At 48.5% G+C, this 27,483-nt stretch overlaps 1 protein-coding gene across 1 annotated transcript in view; it reads left to right on the top strand.

The window, feature by feature from the left end:
• The window catches only part of LOC142576619 (branched-chain alpha-ketoacid dehydrogenase kinase-like), a 116,028-nt gene that overhangs the window by 52,252 nt on the left and 36,293 nt on the right, over window positions 1-27,483 (top strand). Inside the window, exons 4-6 of the mRNA XM_075686822.1 lie at window positions 2,066-2,113; window positions 7,452-7,571; window positions 23,073-23,171. Coding sequence (XP_075542937.1) covers window positions 2,066-2,113; window positions 7,452-7,571; window positions 23,073-23,171 — 267 coding nt within the window. The remainder of the gene's footprint in view (window positions 1-2,065; window positions 2,114-7,451; window positions 7,572-23,072; window positions 23,172-27,483) is intronic.

Here is a 27,483-nt window from a genome sequence, read left to right as displayed (position 1 = left end):
TGCAAATATTTTTCTAATACTTCTTGAATATCTAAAACATCAACTGCACCCAAGAAAACAAAATTGGAGCAAAAGCAAGGTAAATTTTCACTCCTGTGGGAATAGCATAGACATAAAACATGAAAACTTTCTGAGTTGAGCAGACTATTTCGCTTAGGTATACCTATACTTTACAGGCTAAACAGAGATCATTCGCACTCTGAAGAGTCTTGTGCATGCGAAGAAACTACTTGCTTGCTCACCTGCCATGGTGGTATAGCAGCTGTGGCGTTGTGCTGATATATATGCACAAGGTCGTTGGATCAAAACCCGACAGCGGTGGCCGCATTTCGATGGGGCGAAATGCAAAAACACCCGTTGTCCTTGCAATGTGGGCACATTAAAGAACCCCCAGGTGACCAAATTAATTCCGAGACCCACACTAGGGCGTGCCTCATAATAAAATCGTGTTTTTTACACGTAAAACCCCATAATCAAATTTTTTTCTACTATTTCGCTTCTAAAGCTCTACCTGCGCTTTTAATAAAGACCGCTTCATAACACATACAATCACTGAAACTGGCTGACTTTAAGAATACTAGGATGAGAAGATTGTTTTATATTACCATATTTACTCGCATAATGATCGCACTTTTCTGTAAAAAAAATTGACACAAATTCAGGGGTGCGATCATCATGCGAGTTAAATTTTCCGGAAAAAAAAATGCTCTTTTTTTTCATCTCGCATTTGCTGTGGGATGACAACAGGTCAACAAATAGGCGGCTGCCCCTGTATGTAGTGCGAGACACCAAAACAAAGACGGCGGCCAGCGGAGCAAGCTGAACACGCCGAACGCGATTTTTCTTTTTCTCGTGAGTACATTACATGCATTGAAACAGTTTCTTCTGTATCAGTAATGAATAATATCGTTACTATCGGCAAGTTTGCGCCTATAACGTAGCCATGTCCACTTTGAGGGGGCGGAAACAAATGGGCGCTCTTAGCTGCCAATGACATAGGAACACATGGCGGGCATGCGGCGGAAACTGCGGCATTTGTCTTCACTACTACCCTAATACGGCACGTTTCTGCTAAGGGTGGGCAAATATCTTAGCCGTGTTACAAGCGTCGGCATATGAATAGGGTACACTTTTAACATATCAGTGTACACGTGGCTTCTGTCGTTGCCGTTCGTGATTTGTTGCGTGCCCATGAGTGCAGAAAAGAAGAATTGAAAGGCGCCTTTTTTGTTGTTGTTGTTGACCACAGCCATTATAAAGCCTACACATAATAAAGGCGAGTTTGGTTGTAGCCTTCTTTTTTATTGTCATGGAAGTGCGGAAAGTGATGGAAAGAATGAAATAGGGCACCTGCTTGAGAATGGTTGGTGCGTGCAGACCGCTTGGTTTGTCTTGAAGAGTCGTTCGCGTAGCATTCGACAGCGCGATCATTATTAGCTAGACTTGGCACACGACATATCGCTGCGGCAAGTTCGGGGTGCGATCATTACACGGGAAATAAAAGAGAGCGAATTTTGACGACAAAATTCAGGGGCACGATCATTACTCGAGTGCGATCATTATGCGAGTAAATACGGTAAATGTGATAACAGCTGTTCATTATTCCAAAACTATTCAATATTCGATTTGGTCTAATTAGCTTCTGGCACTTTTCTATTCGTATTCGATTCCGTCTCAAAAATATTTATTCGAACACCCCTACCTTGTAGCAAGTGATGTCTCCCATCTCTGTGTACAATTTTTTTTTTGTTAGGTCTAAATTTGTTTTTTGTCTTCGAACTCTGCAGCCGCACTCTCTGCACAGCCGGTCTTTAAACACGAACCGGCCAGTAATGTGTTAAGTGATGGGAGAACTCTCTTTTGTCTATGAGGCAGCCATAAGCCTCGTATAGGATATATATGAGCCCGAAAATGTTCCACTGTCGTTTGGTGTTCACAGTGTAAAGAATTGCAACTACGCGTGCTTCAGCAGCACAGTGTCTGAGACACTTGACAGTACACTCTGTTACTTAGTCGAGAAAGAACTGCCCTGACAAAAATTGTGCCCTGTCATTCTCTGTTCTAGCACGAACTGTACACCCAGACATTTTACCTGCTCACCGAGATCCCTCCGGTAAGTACCCGCAGCTGCACTGCACATTGTCCGCAGTTTTCTTTATTTCGTCAATTTCTTTTTCGGGATGACTTGCTGCAAGGCATTCAACATAAATGTTAAATTTGCAAGGAGTTCACACGAATGCGCGAAATGCTATGCAGCTCTTGCATGAGACAGTCCCTTGAAGCGGTCATGTATTGGGCCATGCGAGAGGGTCGTCTCTTCATTTCGATGTTGACATGTGTAGTATTTGTACATCTTTTTCCAGTGACCACTTTTCACCGGCTAACAAATGTTAAACATTACCGCTCGGAGCATGGTTCACCTGCATGTGTCGAATGTTATCGATGGTTCTATCCATTGTCCGCTGTCACCAAACCTTGCATGATCTGTTTGTATGTGGGACGCAAATTGTGTGGTGCTTCGTGGAAGACACGCGGGTATCAGCGATTACTCTGGAACCTTCGATGACTCATGCATAAAAAAACCGACGCATTTGACCGGCAGATCAGATTTTCGCCAATCGCCGACTGTGATCACCGCTATCCTTGTGCTTTAAAGGGACCCTGAAACGATTTTGACGTTGTTGTACAAATGTATCGAGTCATTAGCGCCGGCCCTTCTGATCATTAATTGACGCATCTAAGTGCTCTATGTGAAGTGTTCAATTTATTATAAGGTTTTAAAAACGTACATCACTGCCAATCGCACCACATTGCTCGGCTGAATTTTAAGCTGCCCCTACCCATTTGACGTCATTTGCCCCAATGACATTAGTAGGGTGACCTATCCAATTGGCTGCCCAGGGCGTGTCATCAATAATTTTTCCAGCTTTGTATGGAACAAATGTCGCTTGTAATAGTTGGAATGTTAGTTCTTTGTTTCTATAAAAAGAAAGTAACAGAAAGAGAATGCACTAGAACAATTTCTCACTACAGTCGAACCTGGCTTTATCGGAACTCGCAAAAAAACACCTATAAGTTCGATACAGAGCATAGTTTGATACTTATAAGCCTGCTAAATAATTAAATGTCATAAAAGCACATACCATTTATAAGATCACTTTATTGATGAAACTAGCTTAGTTTCGCACAAATTAGTTGTAGCAAGCATGTGACGCCCCCCAGGCATAATGTTCGTTCGCCGCCAGGCTCGGTGGCCTGCTAAATCTCTGCAGGCAACATTGGTCACCGCACCACAATAACCACCGACGAGCACAGCTGCTCGCCGGTCAGTCATCATTCAGCACCACCGCGCTGCGGAGCGTCCGTCTATCGGAGGGTGCCTCGAGCCCTCCCGTGTTCACGAGCCCGGGTAGATCGTGACACTGGCGACGAGGCTGGCGACGAGCACCCACGGATCGTCCCACGCCGCCGCGAGCGGCGAAACACCGCCCCCCGTTGCTGTCGCCATGCCGCTGTATGGAAGGCTCGAGCCGTTCGAGGGAGATGGGTCCACCTGGCAAATTTACGAGGAGCAAGTCCACGTGTTCTTCCCGGCAAACGACACACCCGAGGCCAAACAGCGGGACATTTTCCTGGCCAGCTGCGGGACCCGCGTCTTCAGCCTCCTGCACGACCTTCTCAAGCCAGCCACGCCGCACGTTAAGACGCAGGGTGAGCTGCTTGCCACACTGCGCTGGCATTTTAACCCAGCACTGTCCACACTAATGGAGCCGTTCCGCTTCAACAACCGGAGCCGCCGGGAAGGAGAGACCCTCGGGCAATTCGTTGCTGCGCTACGAGGGTTAGCGAGTGCCTGCATTTTCGGGGACCAACTGGACTCGCTGCTCCGGGACCGTTTCGTCTGCGGAATCAACAACCCCGCCATGCAGACGTGACTCCTGGAGCTTCCCGACCCCTCGCTGGACAACGACAGGAAAGCAGCGCTGGCAATGGAAGCTGCCGTCAAGGACGCCGGCGAGATTTCCCATGCGACTGACTCACCGTCGGCGGAAGCGGCGGTCAACAAGTTCGCGACAAAGGGCAGTACCTGCGGTCGCTGTGGTGGTGCCCACTCCCCTTCACAGTGCCAGTTCTCTTAAGCACAATGCTTTACATGCGGGGAAACTGGGCACCTGGCACGTGTATGCCAAAGGGGGAGGACGAACAGCAAACAGCAGCGGCAGCCTGATTCAAGCCCAGGTACAACACAAGCCCGCGGCCAGGGTAGTCGTCGCAAGGGTAAGCGGTGGGTGCGTGCGGCAGCAGGCTCAAGTTCTTCCTCGGCCAGGCTCCACGTCGTGGCCGAGGACCCGCCGATTTTCGACGTGGCACACAGGCTTTGTACCATCGTCTGTGCCTCCATACATGCTGACCGTCGACATCTGCGGGCACCCCATTTCCATGGAGCTGGACACAGGGGCCAGCATGTCTGTAATGGCCAGGAAGCTCTTCAAGCGTACTTTCTTCGGCGTGTCTGTCGAGGCTTCGGGCGTGATGCTGCGCAGCTACTCTGGGCAACTCTCCCAGGTCCAGGGTCAGGCAAAGGTCAGCGTTCGCTTTGGCGACAGGAGGCAACCCTTCCCCTTTACTTAACGAAGGGGTCGTCGCCGATGCTGCTGGGCCGAAACTGGATTCATGCACTGGGCGTTCGTCTTCCAGAGTACCAGGAAGCCAGCCTGCATGTGGTGCAGAGCTGCCAAATCTGCCAGGAGAATCAGCGAGCCTCGCGTCGTGTGGAAATCACCCCCTGGCCGTTCCCACAGAGACCCTGGTCCCGCCTACATGTGGATTTTGGGGGACCCTTTAAGGGCCAGTACTTCCTAGTGGTGGTGGACGCATTTTCGAAGTGGGTGGAGGTTCTACCTGGTCACCACTCCATCAGCAGGCGCGACCATTGCAGCGCTACGACAGGTCTTCGCCGCCCAGGGGTTGCCGGATGTCATCGTGTCCGACAATGGTCCTGCTTTCGCCAGCACAGAGTACCTGGCCTGGCTTACAAAAAATGGAATCCGCCGGATGATGGTTCCGCCGTATCACCCTGCTTCAAATGGTGCAGCTGAGCGGGTGGTGCAAACCATCAAAGACAAGCTCAAGAGCCAGACCGGGGATTTCCGGACGCAGATTGCTCGGATACTATTCCAGTACCGGACCACACCTCACGATGTCACTGGCCGTGCCCCCTGTTAGCTCCTGCTGGGTCGGATGGTCAAGACACCCTTGGACGTCTTGCATCTGGACCTCTGATCCACAGCTTTTGAAGCAGCTGAAGCAGAAGCTGGCTGCTGACCAAGGGTGCCGTACCGGGCCTTTGCCAGAGTCGGGAGCTCCAGTTTTTGCCAGGAACTTCCGTCCTGGCCCACCCTGGTCTGCCGGACAGGTGGTGTCTCCTGCCAGCGCCTCATCGCTGCTCGTGCGCATGGCAGACAGAGCCACGTGGCACAGACACGCCGACCATGTCAGGCCTCGCCTTGGAACCTGGCCAGCACCCTCGACTGCCACTGAGTTCCAGCCCGCAGGAGGACTAGTGGCAACACCAGTCGCTTCAGCGGAGCACCACCCACCTTGGAGGCGGCAACCGTTGCCAGTGGTGCGGCACACATTGGACCAGTGTCGAGCCCGGCACCACCCGCAAGGCCGACTACTACGAACCCTCCGGATGGAGCAAGGCTGGCTCAGGCAGCACCCAGTGTTGCCACACCCGACCCGTCAACAGCGGTGCCCATGCGGAGTGGAGTACTCGACGGCGGAGGCCACCGGACCATTACTCGCCTGTATAGCAGGCAGCGTCGACCCAGCTAGGATGGAGGCAGAGCCTCGTATTTAAAACATCGACATTTGTTTTTTCTTTACCAAACAAACTGGGGATAAGTTGGTGTAGCAAGCATGTGACGCCCCCCAGGCATAATGTTCATTCGCCGCCAGGCTCGGTGCCTGCTAAAGCTCGGCAGGCAACATTGGTCACCGCACCATAATAAACACCGACGAGCACGGCTGTTCGCCGGTCAGTCATCGTTCAGCACCACCACGCTGCGAAGCGTCCGTTTATCGGAAGGTGCCTCAAGCCCTCCCTTGTTCACGAGCCCGGGTGGATCGTGACATTAGCCCTGCATTTTCTTCTGCTTGGGCAATTGTGCTGCCTGTGACGCACGCACTTCCCCACAATATCTAAGGAGTCAGAATAGCTGAGGCCACAACCTTCCGTATTTGCGCAGAAGCTCCGGACTAGTGCGAGTGCACGAATCACTTTGGAGAATGTGGGCAAAGGACCGTCATTGCTTTCCTCATTGTGCCCACTTTCATTTGTGCTCGGTACGATGTTGGCAATGTAGTCTTCGTTTTCTGGCTCTCCCATAGTCGCGACACCATCATCTGCACTCACAAACTCGTCCACCGTTGATTCATCCCGGAAATTTTGACAGCTCGCTCCAAACTTCGGCAAGACTGGCAACGGCTTCGTCTCATTCATCAGAATTTACAGCCATCACTGAGCACGTGGAAACCGGCACGTATGAAGAACCACTCGTACACGGCTGTGCGTACGCGTCGAGTGCCATGGGCATTGGGTCGCGAATCTGGCCGCTTTAGCCCTAATCGTGCTGAGAGTGCTCCTCAGAATCTTGCACGCTGCCGGGACATCTGACTTCTCACCGCATTCGGCACGATTTTTGATTTCGAGCTTCACTACGAAAGGCAAATTCTGCCACTTCATCATGGCAACACTGCGGGAGAAGGCCCACAAGGCACAAACACAATGAATCTGAAAAGCAGCAAGACATCTGGCACTTTCGTCATCTTGTACGACGAGAGCACAAGAGGCTCTGATTGGCTGTCTGAGCAAGCGCTGTGGGCGGGCCAAGATCATTTTGTGCAAAGTGGTGTCGACGGCTCACCCGAGCAGCCCGAGGCTGTGCAGTCACGGTAGAGAGAGCTGTTGGATGAAGTCACGCCGGCAGGTTTCCCCGCTACCACGAGGGAAAGCCAACTTCTGGGGGCACTTTTCCGCTGCTCGACGTTCGATATATCGGGAGTCGCTGCTATATTTGTTCGGTGTAAGCGTAACTTTTGCTATATATACTCATTGTAACTATACCGTGACCAGAAATTGTTCGATATATAGAATAATTCTATGTAAACAGGTTCGATATAGTCGGGTTCGACTGTACTGTAATTGTAACATGTGTTCACTAAAGTGTAAATGACCTAAGGAAAAAAGAAGCTACACAAAGAAGTATACAAGAGCGTATCTGACTATAGCATATTTTGGCAATGCCTAGGGAACAGGTGGCAGGAAGTTGTAGCATACAGTAACAGTAAAACAAGCCACATGCCAATACTTGTGACCTGAGCGATGCCCGAGAAATTTTCGCGGCACTCAAGAGAATGCAGCAACCAGTGATCGTGCGTGCCTGCAGGTGACAGACTTCGATTCGGAGAGCCGCTACTCGGAGACCGTGCAGCAGGTCTTGGATGACCACAAGGACGTCGTGACACAACTTGCGGCCGGCTTCAAGGAGTGCCGCAAGCACATCAAGGTCAGTCGGCGCACTCCCCTTCCCTCTCCATTCTCAGTTCGGTTCCCATTTGGGTTTGACCGTATACGTTGACCATGTCTATCGTAGCCACAATAGAATTGGTTGGCCTATAGGGCTTTTGGCCTGCCAAAGTAGCTGGGGTCGAGCTGGGATCCTGCCGCGGGGTGCTCGACTTGCACCAACTACTGTTTTCATTCTGACAAATACGATGCCAGAGAGAAGTCGTTCCGTGATCCCGTCTGTCTAACGGTCATCCTGGAATCTAAAGAGAGGGCTTTTAGGTATACGTCTGATCACTTGATTTTTTTGCGCATTGAAGGTACCCACGCCACAACATAATTTAACTAGAATGTACGCTTATTTCACCTGATACACGTATTGCGTGTACATTAGCCACAGTGTCTTATTAGGGAATTTTAGAAATAGCCTGTCCAAGCAGCTTTGCGAACCCAAAAACCGAGACTCCACTTTTCGTCTTTTGTGTTCTTTTGTACGCCTGGCTGACAGCTTTCCTTAACTTTGGGTACAGTACCCCTATTTCTGAAGCGCCCTATTACGCAGTCTCATTGCACAGGTCGTCCCAGGCCTTGTGCAGAACAGATGGCTGACTGACTGACTACCCTCCGCTGTTTCTCGGTTGTGCAGTGCACGCAACATATCAATTTTTTTTTTTTGTTTACTCTGGTACTGTCGAATTACGCAGGGTGTCACGTAAACGTAACCTTCTGTTTACCATATCGGAAAATGTACTTCTCTCGCATGAAAACTGAAAATAAATAATAATAAACAACTTTTATATTGTTTTAATTCCACCTCAGTTTTATATTTTGAGGGCAGTACGCCCTGTTCCCAGCTTCTGAGTTCTGAAGGAGGCCCTGCAGATATTTTCGGTGTGGTTTCTGGGTGCCCATTTTCCACCCTTTAGCAGGGCATTGGTCGTGGCTGTGGGAGGTACATCGCCCCTGCCACTACAATGTGCCTGCCGGTAAAATAGGTACAAGCGCACGGGATGGTGATTGGCCTAAAGGACATGGACACTTGGAAAGGGGATTCCCCAGCCCGAGGGATTGCCCTCTAATTGGTGCATCCGCACCACAGGGGAAATTGCTGGCATGGGGCCTGAATCACCTGCTTCCTTGCATAGCCCTGGCATATGGCTTGTAATGTGAAAGTAATGATACATATATATTAGTGTAAGCATTTATGCGGACTTCATCTTCATCTGTACAAAGTCATCATAAATCATCGGCTCATGTTCGTTTCTTGCATCGGCACCATTTTTCCTTCTTGGAATAAAGTGTTGTAGCAACCGTGGTATTTCAAGTGGTGGAGGGGCTTTAAGATCCCTTTCACCGCAATCCTCTTCAAGATCTCTCCTGGAGCTATGTTCGGGACGCCCCTTACGCCAAGAGGCGGCCATGTCGCAAGACCCGCCCGTAGCGTCCACCAGCTCAGTTCAAGTGCCAGCCACCCCCCACTCCCAGCCCTGCCAACAACCAGTATCATGATCCTGAAATCTTCTCTGGCTTGCCTGGTGAAGACGTTAAAGACTGGCTCAACAACTACGATCGACACGTGTCAGTGAGTACAACTGAAGTGAGACATCGAGGTTTAAAAACGTACCATTTTACATCTCTCAAGTAGCCAACATATGGTTCCTGAATCACGAGAGAGACTTCCGTGATTGGTCGTCTTTCAAGGAGCAGCTACGGCGGATTTTTAGCGCACCCACGGTTCGTTCGGAAGTTCCGAAAAAGAGGCTGTCTGTGCGCGTCCGGCATTATGGCGAGTCGTATACCTCGTACATTCAGGAAATCCTCACGCTTTGCCGCCATGTCGACAGTGCCATGCCAGAAACTGACTCCATGCAACACCTTCTTAAGGGTTATAGGATCTACTGCCTTCAACGCACTCGCTGCTCAAAACCCTTTGATGGTGTTGGACGTCGTCTCCGTCTGTCAGCGCCTCGACGCCCTGCAATCAATCCGCTTGCAACCGGACTTTTCCGACAACCCCCTGGCAAACTTCATTGAGCTTCGCTCTATCATTTGAGCCATAATTTGTGAGGAACTGCAAGTGCGTGGCTCACCCCCTTGCAGCAGCGCTCATGTCCAGCCTGCTTCTAATGACCTGCAAGGCATTATTAAGGAGGAATTGGCCTCCCTTCAGAACGCCCACCTGTCCCACAACCGGCTTGTTACGCCCAGGTTGCTGCAATGCCAGCTGCACCGTCTCCAATCACACCGCCTGCGCCTGTTCACCATCACCTGGCCCCTTTAATCACCCGAGCTCTGACCCGCCTTACTCTTCTGCCTGACGTTCGTCGAGGCCTATCTGCTATTACTGCAGCTTTCGAGGACATATCTCCTGGTTTTGCTGATACTGCCAGCAAAATGAATGTCATGGTTACGCTGACTTTGAATACGATGCGCCACCTCCTCGCGTCTACCACACTTGTGACAATAATCCTCCCGCTCACCGATCTCCATCTCCGGCCGACTTCTCCAACACCGCCCACAATACGTGTGCCTCGCGACACCACTGCCCATCGCCGCTTCAACGTTCTGTTTTGCCACTTCAGCCTGTCTCCCAACTCCATGTCCAGCAATCAGAAAACTAACCAGTGCAGTTTTTGGAGGGAAAACTGCATCACCGAAAAGTGCTCCAAGTCCTCCTGAATGTCCGTTGAACATGTTGGTGTCTGTGGAGGGTGTGTGTTTGTTAGCTCTGATTGACACGGGAGCTACTATATCTGTTATGCCTGCGAACCTGTGCTCTCGTCTGCGGAAAGTGAAGACGCCTTATGTTGGATCATTCTTGATCGGGGCTAATGGAGCAATAATTCGGCCGTCAGCCCAGTGTACAGCACGCGTCTTCATTGATGGTATCCGTCATCACATTAAGTTCGCAATTTTATTCCCGTGTGCTCCTGAACTAATTTTAAGTTGGGACTTCCTCTCGTCAGCATCCACTTTAATCTCTTGCCATCAACATGTAGTCCATATGACCGAGTCAGTTCATTGCAGCGGGAGTGACGAAGAGCCACGACTGCGTTTTCTCGCTGTTGCCAATTCTGTACTGCCTCCCGGTCACGAGCAAATCATAACTCTCTCTTCTACAGAGATCACCAATGGCAACGTGTTCATCACTCCTTATGGCCACTGTCTTGCCTGTGGTATTGTCTTCGCTTCCTGTCTGGTGCGGTTCAGAGAAAGCTCCGCATTAATCATCGCTTTAAACACGACCACTGAGACAATCCTCCTACCTCAAAGCTCTGCAGGGACCCGTTATGTGGACACCCAACTAGTCTCCCTGCTTCCTCTTGCCACCTTGCAAGTTCTTCCTCAACAGGGCAGATCTGTTTCATCTGCCCTTGCTTCCGTGATAAGTCCTGACCTTACTGCTGCTCAACATGAAGCGTTGCTAAAATTGCTTACGAAGCACCAGGCCTCCTTTGATATGGATACTTCGTCACTCGGACAGACTTCCGTTGCCTTCCATCGTAACAACACCGATGGCCAGACTATTGTACGCCGTCGTCCCTACCGAGTCTCTTTGGCCGAACGCAAAATCGTCGAGGAGAACTTCGCCGATATGCTGAAAAGAAACATCATACGTCCCTCTGCCAGTTCTTGGTCATCACCCGTCGTTTTGGTGGAGAAGAAGGATCGATTGGTACGATTTTGTGTTGACTACCGCGCACTATACAAGTTCAGCCGTAGGGATGTATATCCGGTGCCTCGTATCGATGACGCCCTTGATTCTTTGCAAGGTGTGCAATACTTTTCCAGCCTCAATCTTCGCTCCGGATATTGGCAAATTTAAATGCACAAAGCGGACAATAGAAAACTGCGTTTTCTACTCCGGAAGGTCTTTATATGAGTTTAACGTAATGCCTTTCGGCCAATGCAATGCTCCTGCCACATTTAAAAGAACGATCGACACTGTTCTTTGCGGCCTGAAGTGGAAAACTTGTCTATGTTACTTCGACGACATCGTTGTGTTTTCCTCGACTTTCACTGACCACCTACAACACTTAGATGAAGTGCTCACATGCCTTTCTAATGCCGGACTCCAACTAAACACGAGGAAGTGCCGTTTCGCAAGCACAACCATTAATGTCCTGGGTCATCTTGTTAGCGAAGACGGAATTCAGCCCGATCCGGACAAAATTTCTGCAGTGCTCAACTTTCCACGCCCAATTCGCGCAAAAGAACTGCGCAGCTTCCTTGGACTAGCCTCATACTTTCTACATTTTATCCGGAACTTCGCCAGCATTGCCTCGCCCCTCCACAAGCTCCTTGCTAGTTCCAGTTCCTTCGATTGAAACGATCAGTATGAAGCCGCGTTTCAAGAACTCAAGTGCGCTAATATCCCCACCTGTTCTTTGTCATTTTGATAACAAGGCACCCACATTTGCATACTGATGCTAGTGGTCAAGGAATCGGTGCCATAGTGCTGCAGCGCGACCACGAATTTTGTGAAAAGGTTGTTGCATATACAAGCCGCATTCTGACTTCCGCGGAAAAGAAGTACTCGATAACCGGACAAGGCTGTTTGGCTGTTGTCTGGTCAATTCAGAAATTTCGTCCATACCTCCACGGTCGACATTTCACGGTTGTGACCGACTACCACGCCCTATGTTGGTTGTCAACAATCAAAAACTTGTCTGGACACGGCCACTGGAGACTTCGATTACAAGCATATGATTTCGATGTTATATACAAGTCCGGAAGGAAGCACCAACAGGCCGATGCTCTTTCACGATGCCCGTTACCACCATCATCGGAGCACGTCACATCACCTTGTCAAATTGGCCACACGGAGCACGCATCGTCCATTACACCAATTTCCTCCTTGACTCCATCAAACCGCCCTTCAGTGCTTTCCACTCACCAGCACGCCGATTCTTATTGTCATAGTATCATCAATCGCCTTAGTGGTGTTTCATCTCCACCCAATGCCAGGCTACGGAAACAGCTCAAACTGAGTTCGAAGACAACATGCTCTACTGTTACATTTTTCACCCGGATGGTGATCGATCGCTTCCCATTCTACCGCGCTCTCTTCGTGCTGCAGTTCTGCAGGCCTCACACGATGACCTGTTGTCAGGCCACTTGGGTTACCACAAAACACACGAGCGCATACGCAGCCGATTATTTTGGCCAGGTATTTCCACGAGCATAGCTAGATGCGTTGCCTCGTGAATGCTTTGCGAACGCCACAACAATTGTAAAACAACCATCTTTCATGATAATTCGAGTGTGTAAACATTCATTGCATCAATATGTATTGTTCAACAGCACTGCACAAATAAGCATAATCTGGTATAGCAAGTACCGTAAAAACCGGAATATAGGTCGAACTTTTTTTCAAAAAACCATCGCGAAAAGTCGACCCTCGACTTATATACCGGACATTGGCGGAAAAACTACGGAAGTCTTGCAACAATGGGCGGATGAAGTAAACAGCCGCCTTCGCAATCGCCATCATCAGCAGCGCGGCGTTGGTTCTTCATTCTATGGCGTGGCGACATTGTGGCACCGGCATTTCGCGTTTCCACTGTCGCAAAGTTATATTAATTAAAGGCTGCATTTTCATTTTGTTTCAAAATGAGCGGAAGCCGACGTCAATCCACTGTCGCCTTCAAGAAAAAGGCGATTGAGTACGCGGAAGCCCACGGCAACCTGGCGGCACAGCGCGAACTTGGAGTATCCGAAAATAGCATTCAGTAGTGGCGGAGGTAAAAGCAACGTATTACAACTTGCAGCAACCAAAAGAAAACGTCATTTAGTGGCCGGATCGCAGCGGACTGCAGAACTGGAAGGCAAGGTTGCGGAGTCCGTCCGAGAGCTGCATGTAAGATCGCACGCGCCTATGGACTGCACAGCGAGCAGCACTCGTCATCCGACTCTGTTCAAACGTGTTGCTCTGATTCGGAGTAGCGCTTGCGGACTTCGTGCCCTTCTGTGTACTGTACACCCGACGAATTTTTAACAGTATTGTGCGACCGTCGACCCGCGTGTTTGTCAGCACCTCTTATCGTCACGGCATGGAGCGGCGAAATAGCGAAAGTAAGGGCATGTGTACACATGCGCGTATCTCGTTTGTTTCGCTGCTCAGCGCCGTTAATACGGTGTTGACAAGCACGCGGGTCGATGGTGGCGCGATACTGCTAAAAACATGGCCAGGTGCACATGCGAGCAGCATTTAAATAAATACTGCCACCATTGTGCAACCCGCTGAGTCGAATTTGTTTATAGGTAAGGGTGTCATGTCTTTCGGTACTTTTGCCACTGAAAAATATTTTTTTCATTTATAGAATTCGTTAGTTGGGGGATCGACCTATATTCCGGTCCGACCTATAGTCCGGTTTTTAGGGTACTCTGTCAGGAAGCTGGTTCTACAGATGTATAAATGTCAAGACATGAATGCTCATACTACGTCGCACACATAGCACAAAGAAAACCTTTTTCAAGAGTTGTCCCTTCTGGCAGATATGAGTGGGCCATAAGCAGCAGAAACTTTATTGCAGGACATTGTCTAATACCACTTATGAAAGATTGAAGAGGGTGAAGAGGCTTTTAACAGGAGTACCTCATGCTACTCTAATAAGAGGAACGATAAGCAAAAACATTTCTGGTAGAGCACTTAAGTTAAGCAGTAAGATTTTAAAAGACAGAAAATTCCAGGTGAGAGTTGGAGATACATTTGGCCCACCCACACCAACAACACAGGCATACTACAAGAAATACTACAGCCTATAGTGTACTGCAGTCTATGGGAAAGCTATTTTATACAGAAATCAAGAATGATGCAACAAGCCCTTGACAACACTGCAGACTTTCTTGACCAGTCTGGCCTCTTGCTTTCTGATAAGTTGGCTTACATTGACGTCGGAAAAAAGACTACAATCAAGAACTACTCCAGATTGCACATTGTGCTCCCAATAGCTGGAGAAACATACCCGCAAGTCAACATCCAAAAATCCTCAGCTAGTGTAAGACCATGACGGCAGAGCCAGCACGTGGGTGAAACAATTATGCCATGCCTGGATGTAAATTCTACACCTGGTGAAAAGAATAATCTTGAAATCATAGGGGGTGGACGAGTGGATACTATGGAAAATCGCAGATGATGTGCTTGTGTCCAATGTATTGTATGGTATGAATTACCAGCAGCACACAAAAAAGGCAACTCATCGAATACAGGCATCGGGTAATAACAGGTATTTCCGACTTTACCATGCTTGAAGACCTCTCTGAGAAAGTGCAAACGAACACACACCTAGGCAGAGTAGAATTGCAGCCTGCAGCACAAATTCTTTGCCTCAAGAGCTCGGAACCTGGTTCCAAGATAGTATGCCAGCTAGCAAATGAGATGCACAGATGACTACCCCTCCCTTCAGAAACAACCTCAGGAGCATCTGAACTTGAAACACAACAGGCCCATACCATGCAAAATGGGGGACAAACAATTAGGCTAGGAGACTATATGCAACTTCCAAACACACAGGGGAGGTAGCTAATCATGGAGATGCAAGCAAACATCAGGCACACATAGTGCACTGATGTGGCACTAGCAGTGTAACAGTAGTATGAAACTACATAAAACTAAACCCCATATAAGTGAGTGCCATTCGAGGTCATCCTACACCTAGAAAAGACGAACTGAAAGCAGTCAAAGCAGCACTTGTAGTGCAGATCACACCTTGCACAACACCTTGCATGGGTTCACCAGAAACTGTCTGGGCCTGCACATCACACGAGATTGTCAGGAAAATCAGGAGATTGACACGCGACTTGCAAGCACGTGGCCAGAAATTAAATTACAGGATACATAGCCATGCAAATATTCCAGGACACAAGCGGGCTTATAAGCCAGACTGAAAACTGGACGAGTTGGTGTGTATTCATTATTAGCTAAAGCGCAACAGATAGACAATGGACAAGAACGAAGCGCTCTGTGTGTTCACTTCGTTCTTGTCCATCGTATTTCTGTTGCACTATAGTTAATGAATTCATAAGGCTGCACAGGAGAAGAATGATACCTCCGCCCAAGGACCCGATTTCACATCCAAATGCACGCATGCACACGCATGCACACACACAAATGTTGCAAGGGTGCATAGCATGACCTGACTGGTTGACAGAAGTCTAGAATGAGGAACACCTTAGACTTCTGTCAACCAAAGGACCAGGCAGGATTCCGTAAAGGCTACTCAACAATAGGCCATATTCACACTATCAGTCAGGTGATAGAGAAATGTGTGGAATATAACTAACCGTTATATATAGCTTTCATTGATTACGAGAAAGCGTTTGATTAAGTTGAAACCTCAGCAGTCATAGAAGCATTACGGAATCAGGATGTAGACGAGCCGTGTGTAAAAATACTGAAAGATATCTTTAGCGGCTTTACAGCCGCCGTAGTCCTTCATAAAAAAAGCAACAATATCCCAATAAAGAAAGGAGTCAGGCAGGAAGATACGATCTCTCCAATGCTATTCACAGTATGTTTAGAGGAGGTATTCAAAGACCTGGATTGGGAAGAATTGAGGATGATTCAATGGAGAATACCTTAGTAACTTGCAATTCGCTGATAATATTGTTACGTAGGAAGACGCAGACGAAAAGCTATGTAGAAGTATATTTACAAGAAAATACGCTGCACTTGGCCAAGAGGCAACAGCCCACGCTAGCTTATAATCATCGTCTTCTTTTTACTGCTCAGCTCTTCGTCATTGGAAATACTATCCCGTAGCACTACCCCCGACGGCAAAAGCGCCATCCCGGAGCGACTAAAGGCCGGAGTCTGAAGCAGTGTAGTAGGTCTTGAGCCTACTGACGTGCACGACATCACTAGATGCCAGAGTAGATGACGAGGTTGAGCTCACAGGAGCAATTTCGTACGTCACAGGCGTCACCTGGCGCAGCACGCGGTAGGGCCCTGTGTATCCCGAAAGGAGCTTTTCTGAAAGTCCGACGTGACGAGAGGGCGACCACAGGAGCACGAGTGCCCCAGGCGAAAACTGTACGTCACGGTGACAGGCGTTATACTGACACTGCTGCGTGGTTTGTGAGTCCGTCAGTCGAGCACGGGCAAGCTGGCGTGCATGGTCGGCGAGGGCGATGGCGTCGCGCGCATACTCGGTTGTTGAGATCGCAGCAGGAGGAAGTATCGCGTCAAGGGGCAAGGTCGGTTCGCGACCGTAGAGTAGATAAAATGGAGAAAATCCGGCGGTGTCGTGCCGTGAAGAATTATAAGCAAATGTGACGTAAGGAAGGGCAACGGCCCAGTCTTGGTGGTCCGTCGAAACGTACTTGGACAGCATGTCGGTAAGAGTACAATTTAACCGCTCTGTCAGGCCATTGGCTTGAGGATGGTATGAGGTAGTCAGGTTGTGTTGAATAGAGCAGGAACGCACAATGTCGACGATAACTTTCGAGAGGAAGTTACAACCACGGTCAGTAAGCAGCTGTCGCGGGGCGCCATGCACTAAGATAATGTCACGCAAGAGAAAGTCCGCGACGTTAGTGGCGCAACTGGTAGGGAGAGCCCGCGTGATAGCGTATCGGGTGGCGTAATCAGTGGCGACGGCTACCCATTTGTTCCCAGAGGATGACGTGGGAAAGGGACCCAGGAGGTCTAATCCAACATGAAAGAACGGTTCCACAGGAACGGTGATCGGCTGGAAATGACCGGAAGGTAGCACCTGAGGTGTTTTCCGACGCTGGCAGGGATCACAGGCAGCAACATAGCGTCGGACGGAGCGAGTGAGACCAGGCCAATAGAAGCGGCGGCGGACGCGGTCGTACGTGCGGGTTACCCCAAGATGTCCTGCAGTGGGTGCGTCAAGAGCACAGTCTGTCGTAGAAGTTTTGGCACAACAAGAAGATCAGGGCCATCAAGGAGGAAGTTCCTTCGGTACAGAATGCTGCCCTGGAGGACATATCGGCGAACGGATGCGTCAGTAGGTGTAGAGCGCAGACGCTCGATGAGTACTCGCAGCGATAGGTCTCGGTACTGCTCATCGGCAATGTCACAAAGAAAATGCCGTCGGCGGTACTACTGTCGGCATCGTCAGGCTCATCTACCCGGTAGCGAGACAGGCAGTCAGCGTCCTTGTGTAGTCTGCCAGATTTGTAGGTGACTGAGAACGAATATTCTTGGAGGCGTAAGGCCCAGCGACCAAGTCTTTCTGTAGGGTCTTTCAATGGGTATAACTAGCAAAGCGCATGATGGTCTCTGTGACAACGGAAAAAGGTCGGCCATATAAGTATGGGCGGAACTTCGCAACCACCCAAACTAGGGCCAGACACTCACGCTCAGTGATGGAATAGTTGCGCTCCGCAGGCGAGAGGAGCCTGCTGGCGTAAGCGATAACACTGTCGTGGCCACGCTGGCATTGTGCCAGTACTGCGCCAATTCCGTGACCGCTGGGATCAGTACGGACTTCGGTAGGCGCAGAAGGATCGAAATGGGCCAGAATAGGAGGCGTTGTGAGAAGGTCGATTAGAAGCGAGAATGCAGAGGCCTCGTTATCGCCCCACTGGAAAGGGGTGTCTTTTTTCAAAAGTTCGGTTAGTGGTCGTGCTATGGCCGCCAAATTTTTTCACGAAACGGCGGAAGTACAAGCAAAGGCTGATGAAGCTGCGCACATCCTTGACACACTTTGGAACAGGGAAGTGCGTAACAGCATGAATCTTGCCTGGGTCCGGTTGCACTCTGTTCGCGTCAACGAGATGTCCAAGGACGGTAATCTAGCGACGGCCAAATTGGCACTTCGATGCGTTGAGTTGCGGACCGGCACGCTGAAAAACGTCCAGGACTGCTGAGAGGCGCTCGAGGTGCGTAGCGAATGTTGGGGAGAATACTATAACGTCATCCAAGTAGCACAGGCACGTGGACCATTTGAAACTGTGAAGAAGGGAGTCCATCATGCGTTCAAAAGTGGCAGGAGCGTTACATAGACCGAACGGCATCACTTTGAATTGATAAAGACTGTCGGGTGTTACAAAGGAAGTCTTCTTGCGGTCGAGATCGTCCACGGCAATCTGCCAATAGTCGGAGCGAAGGCCAATAGAGGAGAAGTAGCGAGCACCCTGGAGGCAGTCAAGGGCGTCATCAATCCGAGGTAGGGGATACACGTCCTTTTTGGTAACCCTGTTAAGGTGCCGATAATCCACGCAAAAGCGCCATGAGCCATCCTACTTTTTTACCAGCACAACAGGTGATGCCCATGGACTACATGACGGTTCAATAATGTTCTTGGCAAGCATTTTGCGAACTTCGGTGTGAATAACTTGACGCTCAGCCGGTGATACTCGATACGGGCGGCGATGAATAGGAGGGGCATCGCCAGTATTAATACGATGTTTGACAGCTGTTGTTTGGGCCAAAGGACGATCGTTAAAGTAAAAAATATCTTGGTAGGAAATCAGAACGCGGTAGAGCGCACGAGCGTGCTCGGAAGGCATGTCGGGTGCAATCATATTCTGTAAGTTGGCGATGGTACCAGTTGCCGACTGCGACGGTAGAGGAGGATCGGCTGAATTGTCGTCTACTGAAATCGATGCTTCAGAATGATCCTCGAATGAGCGAAGTTGGGCCAGAGACATCCCGCATGGCAGCACTTGTGTCGTCAAGCCAAAATTGACCACTGGCAGGCAGACGCAATTCGCCGTAATAGATAAAACTGTATGAGGTACTGTGATCCCGTGTGTAAGGAGGACTTCTTGCATAAGAGCCGCGATGTAGTGACCGTCGGGGACTGGTGGGGATGACACAAAGTCAACGTAAGTCAGTGCCGAAGGTGGCAAGCGAACGAAGTCGACGGAACTGAGGCGAGTAGGGTGTTGTTCAGCGGGATCCAGAACAGGCAGGTCAAGGCGGAGAGTACTGGCGGAGCAATCAATAAGAGCAGAATGTGCGGAGAGGAAGTCTAAGCTGAGCTGAGGTTACCTTAAAGGGCACCTCACCAAGTCTGGCCATTTTGAGCTGACAAACACAAAGCATACAATGCGCGATAACAATTGCGTCTGCAAAGGATTGCATCGCTGCGTGCCTCGGGAAGACCTGAAATTTCTAACCAAACGCCGTTTTCCTTTCTCCTCGCGGCCACCGCGCTCCAAGCAGCAGGATGACATACACGTGCTAGTGTGTCTACGTGCACGTGTTTGCTGTGACATTGCTCATAGTGACATGTGATCTCAAGAATCAATCACAGCAACGTCTCTTATTTCTGTAATCTGTTGCTTGAATAGAAGAATTAAAGTTTAGAAAAGTAATGAAACACACAAACCGAATGTCTGCATGTTTTTGTTTTACTTTGCACCACAGCAAGAGAGATGTACTTCCATTTCGTGTACTTGTTCCCATGTTGTGCATTCGCTCGCGCAGACACAGAAACTATGTCATTTTTTACCGTGTTCCAGCGTGGGGTCATGCTCCATGATCCGCTTGTGTCTGCTTCAGTATTTGTGTAGCACTGATTTATACTGCTAGTCAGGTGTTTTCGTGCACAGTGCATAAAATCGTGCGCTGCGTGAAATGACACAATCACAACAGCTCACACGCAACACTGTCAGCACTGCGCCACAAAAAAGTGAGCAGATAAACAAAAAATGAAGGCGGGGCCCTTGACATATGCATCACACGATCCTCGAGGTCCGGTATGGGAAAACACAGGGTAGGAATGTCACTTGCGGAGGCTAGACGGGGCAAGTGCAGAAAGTGTCTTGCTTGGCAGTGGAGCTCACTTCCTGAAATCATGGGTTCGCGGCATTGAAATATTTCTATATTGGCTATTAATGAGCGGAGTTGAAAAATTTTTGTGGCAGAACACTCCCTAGAGGACACGTAACAACTTCCAGCGTACAACCAATATTTGCTACGGGGCCTGGTGAGGGGCCCTTTAAAGCGAGATGTCTGCCTGTAAATAGTCTATGCGTGGCCCTGTCGTTGTGCAGGCGGGTGCTGGTGCTTCGCGTGAAGCACACAAAGACTGGCATTGGCATTTAGAGACGCACATGGCCAATCACCCATTGCAGTGTCGGGTCCCAGAACTTGTCTCGTTCGTCAGCCCTGGGTCATTGAACTGACAAAGATGTGGCACACAATCACTGTCAGTTAGCTTCAGGTGACGCTGGTTTCATCAGCAGCTCTTTGGCTTGGAAAAGACGATAAAATGAGGATGGCAATCCATAGCTGCACACTCACCAGTGAAGCACCCTTAGTCCAGAATGTATGCCAGGCATAACAATGCTCAAATACCCAGAAGAGCAATTTGACCCACTCACACTCACCCACTTTCAAGGGAACAAACTCCTTGCCACATTTTTTGGTATTTTCTTGTTCATGATGACAGTAGCATAAGTGAGGTTAGCAGTGCGAGGACTGTGAGAAAAATTCAGAGGCAACCTGTTCAACAGATGATTTTAGCTCATCAGACTATGCCATTGCTAGGCCATAGATGCTTGTAACCTCTGGGTGTCATTAAAGCGACACTAAAGGCAAATACGTACTAAGTTGACATGGACTGTTTAAATACCATTCTAGAAACCTTGCAATGCTTCTTTCATGCTGTTGGGAACCTCAGCGCTGACGCCCGTTGTTGCACCTGGGTCGCAAGCCCCAAGGGTAGCGTTGGCCTGGCGGCCTGGGGTACAACTGGAAGCATTCGAAGGTCCCGGCAAAGCATGAGTCGACTGGTAACAGAACAACTTGTTTATTCTAGCATCGCAAAAGAGTGGGCGGTCAGGTCGACCGAAGTGGAGAGACGGGAGAGCACGTTACTCAACAGAAGAAATCGGAGCCTCTCTCTTGGCGTCCAGGGGCAGCTGCTTTTATACTCTTGCAGTTGAGGGCAAGAAGGAACGCCTCTATAGACGCGCACGTGACTTCGCCGCTCGGGCACGTTGGGATGAGTAGGTGGCGCATCCGCCGGGCTGGCGCCGCTCGGGCACGTTGGGATGAGTAGGTGGCGCATCCGCTGGGCCGGCGCCGCTCGGGCACGTTGGGAAGAGTAGGTGACGCATCCGCCGGGCCGGCGCCGGTCAGACCTCCTCGCCTCACAGTTGGGGGAGCTCCTCTCCCCGGCTGCCGCGCTTTGACAAGCGTGGGCACTAACATGCACACACACACACACGCACACCGAAGACACGTGGCATTGGAACATGCCTGGACGCGCTTGGCGGGGAGGCGTAGCAGCGGCGCCGAACGGGCCAAAATGTCTGCCGCTTTGAACGAAGCCCCAGCGTCCGTTGCATCCGCGCCGGCTATACCGCGCGTCGTAGGCGAAACGTAACAATGCCAAGAAAAGACTTCGTTTACAAGAAAACTTAATCTGAAGGCTCTGAATACCTTTATCGCAATTCAGATCTCCTGTCACTCAACCAGGGAGTGTTGATGTTGCATGTACCATCACTGCCTTTTGCTACCGTTGGTGAGTCAAATGGCACCCGACAGCTGATGGTGCAGTTTTTTGCACAAAATGCAAATGCAAGGCCATGGAGAAACCAAGCCATGACTGAAAAAATGGTGGATTCGCCACTGCAACTGCTCTTAGTCAAGTGGGGTGGACTTTTCGGGCATTCCGCAACATCACATGGAAGGGGAATTCTCTGCTACTTGCCGTTTGTGCAAGTTTCGTGAACCAGTGCAGCAGTATACGCAGTGATGAAACTACGGGAATGCAGAAGTGCAGGTAGTGCAGAGTTGAAAGAAAACGAAACCTTTCAACCGCCCGCGTCGTTTTCAAGGGTAATGCCATTTAGTTCTTTGTTGTTTTGTCTTGTAATGCAATTGAATTCTGTTTTTATAACGAGTGGTTGATTACTAGTGACAGAATTTAAATGTGCAGTGCCTTCATCAATGGGCAAGTACTTGAATGTTTTAGGGCAGTCTCTAAGTCTATCCTGCACTTAACCTCAGAGAATAATCTCAGTTTCTCTATTACTAAACCTATGTTCATGATAATATTGAGGCCTTAGAGGTTCTGGAGCACTAATCTATCACTTTAGCTTGATCTTATATTTGCCTTTAGTGTCCCTTTAAGCATATTATGCCTTTCTTTTTTGCTGGCATTTTCATAGGTTGTATTTTTTAGGTTTATTTACGGACGTAGTTTATTCTTTCTCGTAATAGAAAAGAAAGTGAAGTGAGGGTTAAAGGTAAAAAACATGACAAAGGCCCTTGCTCCAGGCATTTCTAGCTGAGAAAATGCATATGCGTGCTATGCATTCATTTGTACCAGTGTACTGACTGGTTTTCTTTTCACTGTCACTGCAACTGCACAATGTAAACATTAAGTACAATACGTAAAGCACAAGATAAGTGATGTAACTCTCAAACAGTAATCAGATTCAGAGATTCTCAATAAAAAAAAACATGTATTCATGGATTGTTGCTCTGACATTCTGTATCATGAATAGTGAATGCATGCCAAAGCATGTGTTGCAGCATGGTTCAGTGCCTGAGAGTGTTTTCATTTCTCTGCAGCAAGATGAACTGGTGAAGACTTTCCTTGACCGTACCCTGACATCGCGCCTGGGGATGCGGATGTTGGCTGAACACCACATAGCCCTGCGCAAGGACAGGGTGAGCTTGCTTGATGGTGCTTTGATGCGTGTGGATGTCTTTGTGAGTCATTATTTATTGTGTAGCACTTTATAGATGAGATGCAAATGCTAAACATTCTGTGCATTCTTATAAATTATGGCGTTTGCACATATCTATGTAGTGTGACACACTGTTACTTGGCACATTATTATTTACTGAATTAGAAAATAAAATGACCAAAACAAATACAAACATGCACTGAATACCATGAAATAGTACTGACAAAAAAGTATTTTTTTTTGTAAGTGTAATGAATGTTGGCAGGCAGAAATCTCCATAGGAACACATATTCTGATGTTGTCATGAAGAAATTGGGAAATTATTTGTGGTGTTATCTTCTCTAAGGATAGCATGCGGAGAAGTCCTAACTTATACTTGTGTAGTGGAACTTATTAAACATTGCATTTAGTAAGGTTCGTTGTTTTGAAAGCTTATGGCATGTGTGATTCCTGATAAACTTGCATTGCCATGTCATCTAGCAACAAGCAGCTGCTGTTGAGACATCACTTAGGCACTTGTGTGCTTGAAACTCCAGTTGAAGGCATGCTCTTCAGGAAATCAGCGGCACAAAGTACACACGCACAGAGAGCACATGCAACAGATTGGGCACTCTGGTGTTTATTCAGAACATTTCCTTTTAATGTGATTAACAGTCTTTTCCTACTTCAGACATTTTGAGCTTATCTGTCTTATATATCTGGTATCTTACCCTGAACAATGACTACCTAAAAATGCTGCATAGTATCATATATAATGAAACAAAAATTAACTATGAGGCCTACATGGAATACAACACAGCACGCCCAACATGCAGCAAACATAACTCGACAATCGTAGTTCCACTGTGCCAAACGAAAGCCTACCAGTTTTCTTTTTTTTCCTAAAACAATATCTGAATAGAATGGGCACCCCCGTGATGTAGTCTGCATGACAAGTGAAGTCTTTCCTATCTGCTGTCATGTCTTTGCTATAAACTTAGTATGCCTATGTTCACTTTTGTGCTTTGGTCTTTTATAAATGCAGGCGTTGTTATTGGGTCAGCGTTTGCTATTATGTTTGCCTTGCTGCATCACGATACCTACCAAAGGGATTGTTTTTCTCTTTTTATAAATGCAGTGTGCGCTTTTGTATTAGTGTTTGCAATCATGCTTGCTTTGCTGTGTGTTAAAACCCACCAACGAGACTATACCACTCCTGCCTTGGCTACCAAATGGCAGCTGGCAGTATAGAAGAAATAAATAAATAAAAAATAAAAAGCTGTCTCCTAGCTTGAGCCACTAGGTATGTGCTTATGGTTGTGATGCCATCGTGGTCATTCCATCCCTCTCATTCCAGCTTTGTGATCTCTCATTATGCCGTCACTTTCGCTCCTTCTAAGCTGACCCAATGGCTGAAGTAGTACACTAGCTTGGGCAACTAGGTGTGTGCTCGGGGTTGGGATATCATCGTGGTTGTTGTATCGTCGCCATGCCAGCTTTGTGACCAGGCCCCTGGTCATGCAGTCATCATGCAGTCGTTCTCACACCACCGTCATGATGCTGTTGTGGTCGTTCCGTTGTCATCAATCCAGCTTTGTCATCAGACTCTCGTCATGCTTTTGTCGTTATACACTTTTTTTGTCAGTCAACAGTCCTCATACCATTGGCAGGCCATCGTTGTCATTGCGTCGTCATCATGCCATCGTCGCCATACAGGCTTCGTTATACAGTCGTCACATCTTTGTCGTCACAAGCTTTTTGTCATTCAATTATCCTGATAACATTGCCATGCCATTGTTGTCACTGCATCATTATCGTACAGGCATCATCATGCATTCATTGTCGTACTGTCATTGTAATGCCGTCAGGCTCATGCCATTGTTGTCTTTCCAGCTTCGTCATCCGTCTGTCACTACGCCATTGTCACCATACACTGGTCATTATCGTATTGTCCTCATATAGTCATCATGCTGTCTTTATACCATGGTCATCATTTAAGGATTATCATCTCATTATCATCGTGCTGTTGGCATCATACCACCTTTTTCACTTCGTCAACGTCATTCCTTCTTCGTCATAATATTGTTGTCTCTGTGTCAGCATCCTACAGTTGGTGTCATCCCACCATGCTCATGGGCGACCTTGGCAAGCAACTGCCACAGCAGCGTGGGATGATACTGGAGTATGTCGTATATAGCTGACACAATGGAGAGGGAGAGGTCATAAATCAAAAGGAGGGAGGTTAACCAGGCTGAGCACAGTAGGCTACATTTTACTAAAACCCTCAAAGTGACCACTGCAGATGTTACCAGACGTGAATTCGGAAATACTGTGTGTTGTTACATAGCTTGAATGCTAATTGCATTTTTGTTGACAGTTATCGAAAGATCAGTTCTGCTGTAATTCTATAAAATTATTATTTTTAATGTGATTACCTTTCTTTGCTTACTTCAGCTGTTTTGAGCTTATTTATCAATCCATGTAGCGTCTTACGTTGACACAGTAGCCAAAGTAGTTCGCTAACTTAGGCAACTACCGTATTTTCCGCAGTATAAGACTAGTTTTTTTGGTGATATTTTTCATCGGTACGGCTTTATACACCGGTGCAACCTATATAAGGCCTTTTCATTTCTTGGAAAAAATTTTCACCGTTTGGATGACATGGCCACACCGTGACACAAGACGCGATAGGTTGGCCTCCTTTGGCAGTTGCTATAGGTTGTGGGTTGCTATGGAGGTACCGGATTCTTCTCGTGATCAAGTTGACGAGTGCAATGCGAGAAGGATGAAGCAGCAACGGAAGCGGTGGCAGGCCGTGAGTGCACCAACTCCAATGTTGGTCGCATCTGCAGATCGCTTTCAAGATAAGGTACATATGCGACGTGCCACTGTGCAAACTATGCAGTTGCTACCAGAGCAAAAGCCGCTGCCCCCCTCCTCCCGCAGCGCAGCCTTCCCGCTTTCCACCCTTGTGTGCAATTTAGCTCACCGTTGCATGCTTTCTTCACACATGCAGCATATACGATGCGCGGGGACGATGTCATCTCCCTTGGACTTTATGCGGTACATAGCGGCGACCAGGACAGCAGAAATGCGCTTGTAGTGTCCACATCATTGCTTGCACGTAACCCATGTTCAGGATGTGAAACTTCACAATCTTTTTTTAAATCACTTACCGAATGAAGGGGCGCGTCTTATACACTGGTGCGACTTATATATGTTTTTTTTTTAATCTGCCGTATTGAGGGCAGATTGAGAGCTGTGCGACTTATACAGTGAAACCTCGTTAAACTGTAGTTGACCGGGGCTCGGAAAAAGTATCTACTAAATGGCAGTGCTGCTTAAACGAAATAGCATGAGATCGCCCACTTACCTGTGAAAAACGGAAGAGAGAGTGTGATGAAAGGGGAAAAAACACGCAGTATTTATTTACTTTGCGCGACAAAAGTGTTATTTTCGTTTGATGCCATGGTGGCCTAGCAGCGACGGTGGCCCCGAACTTACTGAAGCTGCGAGCCAGCTTTTCAACCAGCCCCCTCTTCTCGGCAAACACTCGCATTGCATATTCCTCGTTAGTGTTGCATACTCTCCATGCACGGGCACGGTAGCATTGCAGAAGTCGTGGAGCACCTTTTTATTGCGGGGTGCTGTTCTCGTCGCGACGATTGCATTCATGAAGCTGGCGTAATGCGCAACTTCTGCCACTGTCGGGCCTGAATCGCTCGTGCTGTCGCTTTCCGTGTCATCCTTATCACTAGCGCTAGGCGATACTTCGGCAAAACAGAGGCAATGACAGTGAAAAGTCGAACCTCGCAGCCGACATCTCTTCGCGGTTGCAACAGCGCTGCCAAGCAACACATTCCAAATGCCACACACCGTAGTCAACAGCACGAACGATGTCTAATTTTTCTTCTATGCTGAGCACCCGGCGTCTTTTTTATCCGAGCGTTGACATGACGCGAGTCCTCACTTACATGATGCCACAACGCTCTCTGGGACGGCGCCGAAATGATGTTGATGTTGATGTGGCTTTACGTGCAAATGCACAGGGCGTTTGGAGGCCATTGTTCAGATCTCTGAGGCTTGTTGTTCTGCCGGGCCGCCCAATGGAGACGAAGCACTGCCATGTTTGCGCGACAAAAAGTGGAAACACTACGTGTTAACCAATACGTGCGCAATAAGCTGGGACGGTTTATGCAGATACAAAATACATTATGTTCAATGGCCGCTGAGTTGGAGATTTGACTTTACTACTTTTAAAACGAAACTACTGTTTAAGGGGGTACAGTGTAACGAGGTTTTACTGTATATCG

This window comes from Dermacentor variabilis, chromosome 3, assembly GCF_050947875.1.
Source record: "Dermacentor variabilis isolate Ectoservices chromosome 3, ASM5094787v1, whole genome shotgun sequence".
In the NCBI taxonomy this organism is placed as follows: domain Eukaryota; kingdom Metazoa; phylum Arthropoda; class Arachnida; order Ixodida; family Ixodidae; genus Dermacentor; species Dermacentor variabilis.
Note: the sequence above shows the minus strand (reverse complement) of the source record. Positions and strands in the feature narration are given on the sequence as shown.